The sequence below is a fragment of the Sparus aurata genome, chromosome 15 (assembly GCF_900880675.1).
Source record: "Sparus aurata chromosome 15, fSpaAur1.1, whole genome shotgun sequence".
Taxonomy (NCBI): Eukaryota; Metazoa; Chordata; class Actinopteri; order Spariformes; family Sparidae; genus Sparus; species Sparus aurata.
The window spans coordinates 1992348-2006672 of record NC_044201.1 but is presented as its reverse complement, the minus strand read 5'-3'; the positions used below and the strand labels follow the sequence as shown (position 1 = coordinate 2006672).

Below are 14325 nucleotides of genomic sequence, written 5' to 3'. Positions count from 1 at the left end.
AGCCAGGCTTAAATTTCCCACTGCCAGGCTAAGCATTGTTTACTTATTTACTCAAAATAGGTTTGTATACATCTGTAACAAAGTTGAAAGTGCAATAGCGACAGTTTGGTCAACACTTGAACACATGGCGGGTCTGAGGTCAGGTGTCTTTTGCATCACCTAACACCCCACAAACCACTGCTACTGTCACTACATGCAAACTAGGCTACTTGTGATTGAACATAACGGGATGTCACAAACAAAAAGCCCAAAAAACGATGAAGCAGCTAACATGGATGTAGCATGGACGTTAGCTCGTTGTCCGCTGCAGTGCAGAACAGCCTTCTCCGTGCCATGATGGGAAACGAGAACCAGCGGATTTAATCAAAATTAGTTTGTACAGCGGGTGGCTATACCTGACCAATTATGATAAGTTCTATTTTGTTTGTTTTGTACTACGTGAAAATATTAACAATATTAAGTGCGCTAATTTCACAGTGGTTTAGTAGTAAAATGGCACTATTAAATTCAGCGTTAGACAGGCTATGGCAGTATCTGTTTTAATACTACTTATAGGCAAGATGTACTAAACGCTCATGTTGGGTCTCTCCACCATCGCACCAGCATCAAATGGTAGCAAACAGAAGCAAATGTAAACAATGCCACATTGTTTCAAATGTAAATATATGTCACTGATTATAATGAAAAATCTGCTATGAAATATCCAAAAGTTAGCTTGCATCGTTTTCATATTGTAGGCTTGTCAATCACTGCAGCATTCGAGCCAGTGATTAATATTGAGCATGAAGCCATAATTGGTGGTTTTAAATGCCTTTACTGGCTCCTAAAGCTTGTAATTGCCCACCTATTAACTTTAAACATTGACTTAATGCAAGACAGTATGGAACTACTCTAAACTCTACTACATCATTAATCTGTTACCTATAGGGCACTGCCATCAGTCAGTTGGTGTCCTGAGTCAGGCCCCTGTCACAAAAAAAACATGCCTCGCCGCCAGTGGGCCGCCCTTCCAACCTACCCCCAGGCTTAGCTAGTTTTTTTGAGGAAACCCTGTTTGTGTTGAGCTACTTCCACATATCCCAGAATTGATTTTGATTAATGGCATTCTCAATATCTTCAAGTGTCATGTGGGTATAATTTTGTTTTTTGTTCCTAATTGTACATTTATTTTTCTTTTAAATGTCATTGTATCTAATGCGTAAGGCTGGGTTGTTTGGTTGGCAATGTATAATCATAATCATCATGGTCATAAAATGGATAAAAAAAAAGATAAATAATAAGATGCACATTCTTGCATTTAAATTCATCACAAACCAATGTTGCATGACTGTTCCTTAAACCTACATTGATAAAAAGGTGCACGGGGGAGTGTTCAGGTATTAGCTATTATGATCATCACTTTCCAATCATTTCCAAATAAGGAGCCCATATCTTCAAGAAGTGATCTAAATTAATATTAATCTTATAAATAATTTGTTCAAAAGAAGCTATCTTAGTTGTTTCATCTCTCCATTCCTTAAAATTGCATATTTGTGTGGATAGGCCGGATTTCCTCAGCAAAATACCCAGAATACATAAAGCTGGCCCCTCCCTGAACTCTACCTTCAGTACTTTATTGATACATTGGATAACAGCCACCCAGAGGGTGTGGAAAGCTTGCACTGAGAGGGGCTCTATCAACTCTCGCCACCCAGGCAGGAGCACAGACTTCCGACATACAGTATTTGACTTAGATAGCTGACTGAGACTGAAGGCACAGTGATACCAATCTATCATTGGGCATCCTAGACCAACCTCCTCTACTGATTCATATAGTTTCTCTTTGTTAAAAGCAGGCTTCTTCCCCATCCACAAGAAGCCACCTATGGCCCTATTAAATCTAGACAGAAGAGGGAGTGGGATGTCCAGAGGCAGCATGCTTGTTACATAATTAATCTGTGGTATTGTAATCATCTTCAGTAAAATTATTTTTCCAATTAATGATAAACCTAATTTTTACCAGTTTTGTAAATTCACTTTCAGTTTTTTGGGTAAGGGGCAGTAGATTTAAATTCATTACAATTTTAATCCTGGGGTAATCATGATCCCTAAATAGACCAATCCAGACGGGAGCCATTTAAATTGCCAGTTGTTTGGAATACTGGGAGGGCATATTTTAGACAAAGGCATTGCTTCAGATTTTGACTAATTGATCTTGTAACCTGATATACGAGAAAAAGTTACTTCTGTTACTGGGTTACTTGACAGTAATAGGGTATCATCCGTATATAATAAAAGTTTAGGTTCTTCTTGCCCTGAAACTATGCCTTTAATATGGACATGGATCCTAATTGCCAAGGCTAAGGGTTCCAAAGCCAAGGCAAAGATCAAGGGAGAAAGGGGGCAGTCCTGTCGGGTTCCACCTGATAGTCTAAAAGGGTTAGGAATATTCCCATTCGTGAGGACAGCTGCCTTTGGACTTCCACACAACAATTTCACCCACTTAATATGTACATCACCCAAATCAAACCTCTCAAGAATTGCAAATAGATAGTCCCATTCCACTATATCAAAAGCTTTCTCTGCGTCCAGAGAGAAAGCCACTATCGGTTCCATGCTGTTCCTCGTTTGCCACACCAAATGTAGCAGTCTGTGCAAGTTATCTGCTGAGGACCGCCCCTTAACAAATCCCACCTGATCAGGGTGGATCAAGGTAGGGAGGCACACTTCTAGTCTTAATGCCAATATCTTAGTCAAAATCTTAGCGTCCATGTTAATTAAGAATACTGGTCTATAGCTCCCACAATGCTGTGGGTCTTTGCCCTTCTTATGTATCAGTGTTATTATTGCATTTTGCATACTCTCCGGCAGGCTTCCTCTCCGGAACGCATCCGGAAAGACAGTAAGAAGTCTTGGGGCCAACAGGTCAGAAAATGACTTATGAAAGTCTGTGGGAAATCCATCCCCCCCCAGGAGACTCCACAGCACTAAGACATTTAATCGCTTGTTGAACCTCTTCCAGTGTGATGCATGCCCCCAGCCTTTCTCTAGCCAATTCAGTTAGTGCCGGTAGAGTAGTCGTAGACGGAACATTTTGAAATTCACAGCTATCTCAAGATTCCTGTGATGTGTGTCATTTTTGATAAAATAATTGGAAAGCGTTATTTCTATGGTATCTGTTAAAATTTCCCCCTTCTCATTCTGTTTTGCCGAGATCAAAGTTGGAGCTTGCTGTTGTTTCACCCTTTGAGCCAATGATTTCCCTGCCCTTTTACCCTGTTCATAATATTTTTGCCTACACCTAAACAATGAAAATTCTGCTTTTTTCTCTGGATGATGGTGTTAAATTAAAATTCTGCCTTACTTAAATTGGCCAATGAATTCTGGTCTCCTCTATCTGCATATTCCCTCTCTATGTCTTTTATTTTTGTTTCTAATTTGGAAAGTTGATCAGATGCCTGTTTTTTTTTTTTTTTAGAAATGATGAATGTTGTATTAACCGGCCCCTTAAGTATGCCTTAAAAGCATCCCATACCACACCTGGATCAACCACTGTGCCGTCATTAATTTCCCAATAATCTAATATTTGTTGTCGTATAAACTGACATGAATTTTTATTTTGGAGCTGCGATGTATTCAATCTCCAACGGATAGAACGCCCCTTGCTCTCATTCTTATATCTCGGAGTCATATCTACAGGATCATGATCAGTAATAACAATATTACCATGGAAGTCTGCTCCACCATTGGTAAAAGTTGCTTTGATATCAAAAAGTAATCGATCCTAGAATATGATGCATGGGGATTAGAAAAAAAAGTATATTCCCTCTCCTGAGGATGCATGAGCCTCCATACATCAACAAGACCAAGTTCCTCTGAAATAGTATTGATAGCTATCTGGGATTTCTGGATGTTTCAGATCTACCCGCGTTGCCTGATCAATCTAATGTATTATGCCTTACTTGATTGAAATCGCCTCCAATTATAATATCCATATTTCCCATGCTCTGTATCACTGCATGTAGGTTATAGAAAAACTCTGGAGAGTCTGTGTAAGGGGTGTATATATTTAGTAATGAGCATCTCCTTCCCATTAGGTCCACATCAATTGCAACCCATCTTCCCTCTGTATCTGAATTCTGGTCATACACTTTAATGGTCACAGTTTTGCGATTTAAAATAATAACCCCTAGCTTACTGGATGAGAATGTACTGTAAAACATCTGACCAACCCAGTCCCTTTGTAGCTTTTTTTATTCTGTTGTATGTAAATGCTTCTGCTGTAGAACGGCAATGTCCGCCCTATTTTGTTTAAGATATATCATGAGTTTTTTCCTTTTCGTGGCTAGGTTAGCTCCCTGTACATTCCAAGTGACTATTTTTAATGTTCCTGTCATGTTATAGATTGCTCTGCGTTTACAGTGTAAGTTGGCTGTGATGAATAACCAGGGAAATGAGAATGTGCTAAACAGTCATGAAAAAAAATAAAAAGAACAATTTAAGATAACAAAGGAAAAAATAACACCAGCAACCGACAGACAAACCTAGCCAACCGGCCCAGGTTTACTGTCATTTGGAACCTTACAAAACAACAACAAAAACAACCAACTATAATCGTCCATGAGACTATGAGTGCCCGGCTGCTAAGCACTCCATCACCCCTCTTCTAATATGCATTTTATACCGTCATGTTTGGGCTTCTCAAGCAGCCACTATAAAATAACTTAAATCTATCAATATCTTTTTTTATCTCAACATTACTCAATACCCCTTTCCTGCATAAGTTAAATAGGCTACTTCGTTATTCAGTTATCTTGTCAACCCTACTCCAATAACCAAATATAGTGGCAACAAATACAAATAATAATAAATAAAAACGATCCAGTTGAGGCACTCATCCATAATGTACAAGTCTGCACTGTGCTGCCAGCAGTCACCAAAATGCCTGAATAACATAAGCCTGTTTTTGTCCCACTTTTGAATATAAAATATATTTTCTATACTAAATGTGAGTAAAACTTAAAACCTTATACTGTGCAGACATTATAAAACTCTAAACAGTCCTGTGGGATATTGTGTCTTCAGGTAATTATGGAGAAGTCCTGCAGGTGTGGGCGATAACCACTTTTCACCTATAACTTTTGTCTTTTGGTCCATAGATCAATACTACACCTTATACGTTGAAATCCAATACTCCAGGGGGTTGTGTTGTCTTGAATCTCACTCTAGTGGCAACTTGATGGCCCGGCACAATGTCAGTGTAATGTGAAGATGAAAGCCTTTGTGTCCGCAGGTGTAGTGAATAGATGACGCGTGTTATTTACTGTGATCCTCAGTGTATCTGTATACAGCATTGCATATGACACATCCTTCATGCTCCGAGTTGGCGTTTGACTTCATCATATTCTTTGCGCTTCTGTATTGTGTCTCTGGATAAGTCCTGGTTGAAGTAGATGAGCTGGCCCTTCCAGTTGACGTTTCCCTTCTCATGTGCGGCATGCAGCACCACCTCTCTCGCGCTGAACCAAAGAAATTTAACCAGGATGTGCCGGCTGAATCTCACGTCTGTGTTCAGCTTGGGTCCGCATCTGTGCGCTCTCTCAATTCCAAAGCCTACGCCAACATCTATGCCCAGGCATCCCTCCAACAACGGCACACAAACATCTCCATGTCCCCTGCCTTGGACTTTTCCACAACGCCAACTATGCGAACATTGTTCCGGTGTCCTGCGTCCTCCATATAATTGACTCTCTCCTGAAGTTGTTCCACAGTTTTCGCGACTTGGCTAGCTGTTTTCTCCCTCGCGTAACGTTCATCTTCCAAGTTGGAGATGCGAGTTTCAGTCTCTGTGATTTTTCCTCCAAGCTGTTGAACCGTGGTCTGCAGACAAACCAAACACCCCTTCACTCTACCTATATCAGTTGCGATACCTTGCAGCATGGTCTTGATGCTAGCTAGCTCAGTGGCTACATCAGCCTGCTCCTCCGATGAAGCCACCTCTTTTCCATCTTTCTTCTCCCCCACGCAGTTGGCTTTCTGTCAGGCATGTTCCTGAGATATTCCAGTTAGTTTTAGACTTCTATTTGTGTATTTTATGACAACATTTAATACTTTTAGAGGGGTATACAGTGCCCAGCCCTGCGGAGCACTCTACTACACAGCCATACCGGACGACGTCCCACATGACTCTCTTTTTCAGGTCTTTTCTGATGGTCTTGCATTCTTGATCAAACCATTTGTCAGCGTGTTGCCTTTTAACAGGCTTCCGTTTTTGTTTTATGAGGTCAGGTTTAATAGCTGCCTTATGAAATATCATATTGATATCATCATTGGCCTTGTATACACCATATCTGGTAGAGACATATTGGTTTTGGTTATATATTGATATGTCATTCATCAGTTCAGGTGAGTTCACGGCCATGATGAATTTATCTCCACTGTCTTGGGGCCCATTTGTCAGTAGGATTTAATTTAAACAGCTTACTGGGGTTCCTTTTTTTTCACTCATTTGATCTGAGAGTTTAAAGAACACATTTATTTGGTTGTGGTCTGAAAGGGGGGATTGCTGTCTGATAGTGAATGCACGGATAGTGGAGGGGTCCATGTCAGTGATGGCATAGTCTACTACACTAGACCCAAAAGCTGAGGAGTATGTGAATCTCCCTCAAGAGTCCCCTCTGAACCCACCATTAACTACGTACATGGCTAAGGCCCGACAGAGAAGCACTATCTCCCTGCCACTTCAATTTATTTCAGAGTCAAGGTTGTTCTGACGGATGATGGTTGGTGTGGTAAACAGGGGGGCCTGACCAAATACATGGTTGTTGCCCTGTGGTGGGTCCATGACATCAGGTTCAATTCCTGATCGTCCATTCAGATCTCCAGTAAGAAGCATGTTTCCCTGAGTGGAGAGTGTCAAAAATGTCTTCTTCAAAATAAGGAGAATCTTCTGGGGGTATATAAATTGCACAGAGATATAGATCCCTATGAGTTATGCCGAGGGTTTGATCTAATCTCAAACAAATGTGTGATTTACCCTGTTTTACCGGTGATATCTGAAGGCAAAGCTCTCCTTCATACCATACCAAGATCCTCCCCAATTGCTATTATTACTATTACTAACTAAAAATATATTTCCGGGGCGCCGTTTGGCTCGGTGGGTGGGGCGCGCGTCCCATGTGCCGAGGCTCTGCAGCGGACCCAGGTTCGACTCCCGGCCTGGGTCCGTTTGCTGCGTCTCGCTCCCCCTCTCTCTCTCCCTGTTTCCTGTCGTGTCTTCAGCTGTTCTGTCAATGAAGCCATAGAAGGCCAAAAAAAATAAAAAAAATAAAAATATATATATATATATATATATATATATATATATTTCCATGTTGTTCTGTTACTCAAATGGAAAAGTGATCTGAATATGTATATCTTAGCTGGACAGAAGCCAGGTGCACAGGGTGTGCAGCTTCTTCCTGATGTATCCCAGCTCAGAGGTAGCAGGGGGAGGGACTGTGGCAGTAGGCTTGGCTACAGCTGCAGCATAGGTCCGCTGCTGTGGGTGGAGAAGGTCAGGTGCTACTGCATAGGTTCGCTGCTGTGGGTGGAAAAGGTCAGGTGCTGCTGCATACCTCTTCTGCTGTGGGTGGGGAGGGTCAGGTGCTGCTGCATAGTTCTGCTGCCGATGCTGTAAAGCGCGATGGCGGGCAAGGACTGAGGAGGGGGAAAGTAGCCTCCTCTGGTTGTGTATCACAGTGGTGAGGTGGTGGGCGTGTGGGGAGAAGGAGGTCCAGGCTGAGCTGTTGTCTCCTCACAGCAAGGGGGATGATCCTGGGGGTGGTGATGGAGAAGAGGAGGTCTTGGATGGTCTCAGAAGCTTCTAGTAGAAGAGAGGTTGGAAGCTCACTTGGCAGTTTGTAATTAAAGATAACAGTCCATTTGTGCATGAGCAGTAACCTTGTGGGTCCGTCCACTCCAGAGAGTTGAGAGTGGATTTCTTGGTATTTTTTTCCTAGGGTAAAATTTCAAGAACATTTTTTGCTTGATGTGTAAAGATGAGAATGTGTGTGCATGAGCCCCAGCTTGACCTGATGTTATGGATACTAAATACTGGTGGCCCCTCTGTCTCCCTCAGGACCATACGACAACAGGACGGTGTATGAAACTCTGGACATTGGTTGGCAGCTGCTGCGAATCTTCCCCAAGGAGATGCTCAAGAGGATCCCTCAGAGCACCTTGGCCGAGTTTTACCCCAGGGAGTCTGCCGCCCGTCACTAAGGCGCCCTAAGGGATGCTCTGGTTCTCACCCTGCTCACCTTTCTACCCACTATCTTCCTCTCCCTTTATTCCTGTCTTTCATCTCATCCTTTAGTCCTGCACTTAAAGGGGCTGAAAGACCCTTACCCATCCTAGACCTCACCTTCTCATTCAACTCTGTAATGTACTGTAGTGTACCAGTGTCCAGAAGTGTATGGAAAGTGTCTGTGGTTAAAATGTCTAACATATGAACATATCCTTGAGATTAAAGATCAGTTTGAATATAGGTCCGTCTTACTGCTGTTGCTATGTAAAAGAAATGCTTTGTAATATTGTTGTCTATGGGTTATTAACATCACACAGGCCCTGAAGTACAAGAACCCCTGCAGCCAGAACCAGCAGGTGATGCTCATGAAGTTGGATTTCTATTGAGACTCTCAGAAATATTGATTCTACTTGATTTTAATTTTCCAAACTTAAAGGTACACTTTGAGTGAAAACCCAAACTCACAGCTTCACAAATGGGGCGTAATAAATGTCCTCATGAACTGAATATCCTCAGAGAAGATTTTATTGTCAAGTTTTCCATTAACTCTGTATTGATTATCATCAGCAACTGCTGTGTTATTTCATGCCAGTGGCTTCAAGTTGGCTATTGCTCAGAAGCTCTTGTGTCAGCATTCTCAACATGCTGAGGGGAAGCATTTTCAGTAAAGACGGACTTTGGCCACAAGCAGAGTTGAGATGTTTACTCAGTTTTGCGCCACGTACTTTGATTCTTCCTGCCCTCTTCCTTCCTCTACATACTCCTTAAAGAATACAGTGGATGTTTACATTATATTGTTTTGTGTTTGTGTTGTGAAAAAATGAGTAAATAAGAGTATATTAAACATTCCCATCTGTTTGCAGAAGCTACTTCTTGGTTGTGTTACGATCATTGTTTTTGTGAGTTTGTGGCCATGAATAAATTAACTTAAATATTAAGTTACATATTGTCTCATTTCTATACACCAACCATTCAGCTCTGTCTATATCAGTAACGTAGATGGCCTTTATGCAGTTGATCACTCAGCCCTCACTGTCATGATGCAGATTCCTCAGTGAACAGATGTAGCCCTCATTTACCAGTTCTTTCTAACAATTTGTAGAGTGAGAGGTGCCCTGTTAGCTCACCTGGCAGAGTGTGCGATGCATGTACAAAAGACTTGAGTTTTCATCACAGCAGCCTGGGCTCAATGCCAACCGGCAGCCCTTTGCTGCATGTCTTCCCCCCTCTCTCTTCTCACGTTCCAGCAGATGATCCCAAAATCATCTGCCGTTCTAACAAAGATGTTTCCACTATAAAATGCAAAAATTAATTTTTAAAGTAAATATTGGATTCAGTGACGAATAGTGCTGACTGAGAGTGGCGCAGTTGACGCCAAGAAAACTGCAACCTCTTAAAGTGACAGAACAGGTATTAACACTTCAAATCATCTGCTGTTCTAAAAAACAAAGATAAGAAACACCACCCAGAACATACACATTTTTTTTCAAATGTTGATTGTCTACAGTAATGTTATGGGGAATTAATACTTAGACTTTAAATTGAGGAGATAATCCTCCTTATTCATTATTCTATTCACTTACTTTAGAGCAGCAGATCCACTTGCAGCAAAATAGCCCCACAGTATAATACTGCCAGCACCATGCCTGACAGCAGGTTTGGTGTTCTTGGGGTTAAAGGCCTCACCTTCTCAATTCAATTTCAATTCAAAAGGCTTTATTGGCATGACATTTAACATGTGTTGCCAAAGCACAATCACAACAATAATAACAATAATACTATTCAACAAAACAAAAGATATAAAACAATATATGTACATGTAATATAGGATATATATATATATATATATGTGTATATATATGTATGTATATATATATATATATGTATATATATGTGTATATATGTGTGTGTATATATATATATATATATATATATATATATATATGGTGTTGTATATATATGATGTGTAGATGAGATATGTGGATATAGATATGATAGATATAGAGAGATATATATAGATATAATGATATGATAGATATATATATATATATTATATAGTAGATATACATATACTAGTATATTAGAGATATTATATATATATATATATAATATATATTTAAGTTATTATATATATATATATTATATATATTATTATATATATATATATATATTTATTATATATATATATATATATTAGATATATAATAAATATATATAATATATATAATCCTGTATATATAATATATATATGTTATATATATATATTACATATGATATATATATATACACATATGTCTATATATATATATATACATATGTATATATATACATATATATATACATATATATATACATTGTTATATATTAATATATACATATGTATATATAGGTTATACTATATATATACATATAGATATACATATGTATATATATGTATAATAGTATGTATATATATGTATTATATAATATGTGTAATATTATAATATGTATATATATCTATGTGTCTATAATATATATGTGTAATTTGTATATATTATATATATGTGTATATATATATATGTGTATATATCTAATGTATAGATATATATAATATATATATGATATGGGTACATATAATATGTATATAATATGTGTATATGTATATATATATGTGTATATGTAATGTATATATATATATTGTATATAGTATGTATGTGTATATATATATTATTATATATAATACAAATATATATATATAACACATATATATATATACATATACACAAAATATATATATATATATATATACACAGATATCTATATATATATTATATATAATATACACAAATAATATAATATATAATATAATACACAAATTATATATATTATATATATAAAATATAGATTATATATTGATACACATATATATATATATATACACATATTATATATATATATAATATATGTATATATTATATATATATATAGTATATAATAATTATATATGTAATATATATGTATATATATGTATATATATCTATATATACACGTATATAAACATAGATGGAAATAAAATGAGAAGATTGTTTTAAGTTGGGATAGTACAACTAGTGATAAAAATAGATAAGTAAAATGAAAATAAAATTAAAAAATGGAAAATAAAAAAAATAGAATTTAAAAAATAAAATACATAAAAGGAGATGGTGACGGTATAAATGTCTATCTGATTATATATCTATGTCCTACTGGTTGTCTCGTTTGTTGTGGCAGGAAGTGACATATTTAGCAGCCAACACTGCACATTCTTTCTTTTCCTCCAGAATGAGAGGTAACTTCTCCCTTTCTGTTAAACCTCTGAATTTGGGGCATTGTTTTTCAAATTGTGGAAAGAACTCCTCTCTGATGTTTCTGTATTTGTGACACTGTGTTAGAAAGTGTAGTTCTGTTTCTACAACTCCCTCATCACAGTGACAGCACAGTCTGTCCTCTCTGGGCAGCCAGCTCTGACGGTGTCTGTCCTTCTCTACTGCCAGACTGTGGTCACTCACTCTCTACATTGTCAATGTCTTTCTCAGGTTCTGATCAGTTACTGTGGTTAGGTACTCTGCCACAGTATACTGTCTGTTTAGGGTCAAATATGTTTCCAGTTTGTGTTGTGAGCATGTAATATCCTTCCAATAAGTTGTGTATTTTTCTTTTTCCTTAGTCATAATTTGGTTAGGTCTAATCTTCTGAGTGATAGTGTAACTGCTCTGAGGCTGACCGGGGTTTGTGATGTAAGAAGGTGAAAGGTCAGCCAGCCTCAGGACCAGTTGGCTGAGGGGACTCCTTTCTATGTTCAACACATTCTACAGCAGGTTTGATAATTCACAACACCCATTGGGAGATAAGACCCCCAGCACTCCCAGCCCCTCATACACATCAGTTACAATAGAGAAAAATAAAGTGGTCCACTTTCTGTCCAGAGTGAACCCACAGAAATCATCAGGCCCTGACAAACTACATGGTTGAGTTCTCAAGGAATGTGCCACTCAACTCAGGGATGTCATGACTCAACTCGGGGATGTCATGACTCAGCTCTTCCAGCTGCTTTTGGACTCAGGTTGTGTTTCTCATGCATGGAAAGAATCCACCATCATTCCAATTCCCAAGACCACAAAAGCTATGGCCCCCAAAGACTACAGACCAGTGGCTTTGACATCTGTTCTGTGCAAGTGCATGGAACAGGTGGTATATGACCTGCTGACCTCCTCAGTCGCAGACAAACTGGACCCACTCCAGTTTGCCTATAAAGCAAAGCGCCTGACTGACACTCTTGGACGCTGTTACCAAAAACATGGACCACACTCACTCATGTTCCAGGATTTTATTTATGGACTTCTCCTCGGCTTTTAACACCGTCAACACGAACACCTTATCAGACTGCCTCACTGAACTACAGGTCAACCCGGTACTGGTTAAATGGATCAGAGACTTTCTACAGGACAGATCACAGCATGTAACGGTCAATGGCAAAATATCCACCAACATTATCATAAACACAGGGGTCCCACAAGGTTGTGTCTTATCACCCATTCTTTTCTCCATCTACACAAACAAGATAACCTGCAACATGGACAATATGACACTTTTCAAATACGCTGATGACATGGCCTTGGTGGCTCACCTGACGGACTCTAACAGCCTAACAGCATATCACCAACAGGTGGACTCACTCATTACTCTCATTGAGGAGAGCGTCTTAGAGCTTAACATCTCATAGACCGAGGAGCTGTGCTGCTGCAGGAGAGTGACACCTGGTGACTCCGCCCACCCACTACTGCAGCCACTGAAGATCAAAGGGCAGGAGGTGGAGCAGGTGGAGGCGTTCAGGTATCTGGGCATTGAGGTGGATAGAACACTGTCCTTCCTTCTCTGTCCACACTGAACACACCTACAAAAAGGCACAACAACGTCTCTTCTTGCTGAGGAAATTGAGGCGTTTTAATGTGAGCAAAGACATTTTAACAGTTGTTTACAGATCACTCATCGAGTCAGTACTCACTTACAACATCTCATTCTGGTACACCTTTCTTTCCGTCAGAGACAAATCCAAACTGTCACGCATCATCAAACGCGCAAGTAAAATAACAGGCACCACACAGTCCTCCCTCTCAGACCTCCACACACAGGCAGTCAGACGCAAAGCCACCTCCATCATACATGACCCTTCACATCCACTCCACAACTCATTCCAACTCCTTCCTTCAGGCCGTCGCTACAGGGTCCCACTAGCTAGAACAAACTTAGTGAAAAAAAATCATTCATCCCATCCGCCATCAACATCATCAACAATGCACTATAAAATCCTTTTTAATGTCCTCATTCTTTATTGTACGTATGCACTGTATTTATTTTATTTTATTTATTGTGTTGCTGTTTTTATGTTAACTGCACATCTGTGAACACGTCAAAGATGAATTTCCACTGCTTTTTGCAGGGGACAATAAAGTTTTTCTGATTCTGATTCTGATTCTGAACTCCTGGTAGGCAAGGGCTTTATAATGGTAAGAGGCAGGGTCGCTCGTTTTAATATGGCTCCAGAATTGAATCGATCTTTTTTGAATATTTATAAGTAAAGGATACTGGCCTAATTCAGCCCTGCATGCAGAGTTTGGGGTTTTTCTTTGTACCCGGAGGATACTTTTGCAAAACTCTGTATGCAGGGTTTCAATTGGATTTTTGTCCCATTTTGCCCAATCATGTTGTACTAATGAGCCCCATACCTCACTGCCATACAATGCAATCGGTTCTATAACTGATTTAAATATTTTGAGCCATGTCCTAATTGGGATTTGGATTTGAACTGAACGCTTGATGGCATAGAAAGCCCTTTATGCCTTCTCTCTGAGTTCCTTCACGGCAGAGCAGAGGGTTCCTGTGGAACTTATTTGTAAACCCAGGTAAGTATATGTATTTGTTTGTTCTATGTGGGTCCCACCTATTTTAACTTCTCTCTTCCAAACTGGTTGCTGCTTATTGAGGCCAAACAACTCAGTTTTTTGTTTCATTTGACTACAGAGTTTTCCTCCAGAAGGTTT

The 14325-nt window shown here is 39.1% G+C and overlaps 1 protein-coding gene across 1 annotated transcript in view; it reads left to right on the top strand.

Annotated features, from left to right (window-relative positions):
• Positions 1-9204, top strand: part of atp6v1ba (ATPase, H+ transporting, lysosomal, V1 subunit B, member a) — a 93561-nt gene extending 84357 nt beyond the window's left edge. Inside the window, exon 14 of the mRNA XM_030441747.1 lies at positions 8099-9204. Coding sequence (XP_030297607.1) covers positions 8099-8241 — 143 coding nt within the window. The 3' untranslated portion in view covers positions 8242-9204. The remainder of the gene's footprint in view (positions 1-8098) is intronic.
• Positions 9205-14325: the final 5121 nt, after the last annotated feature.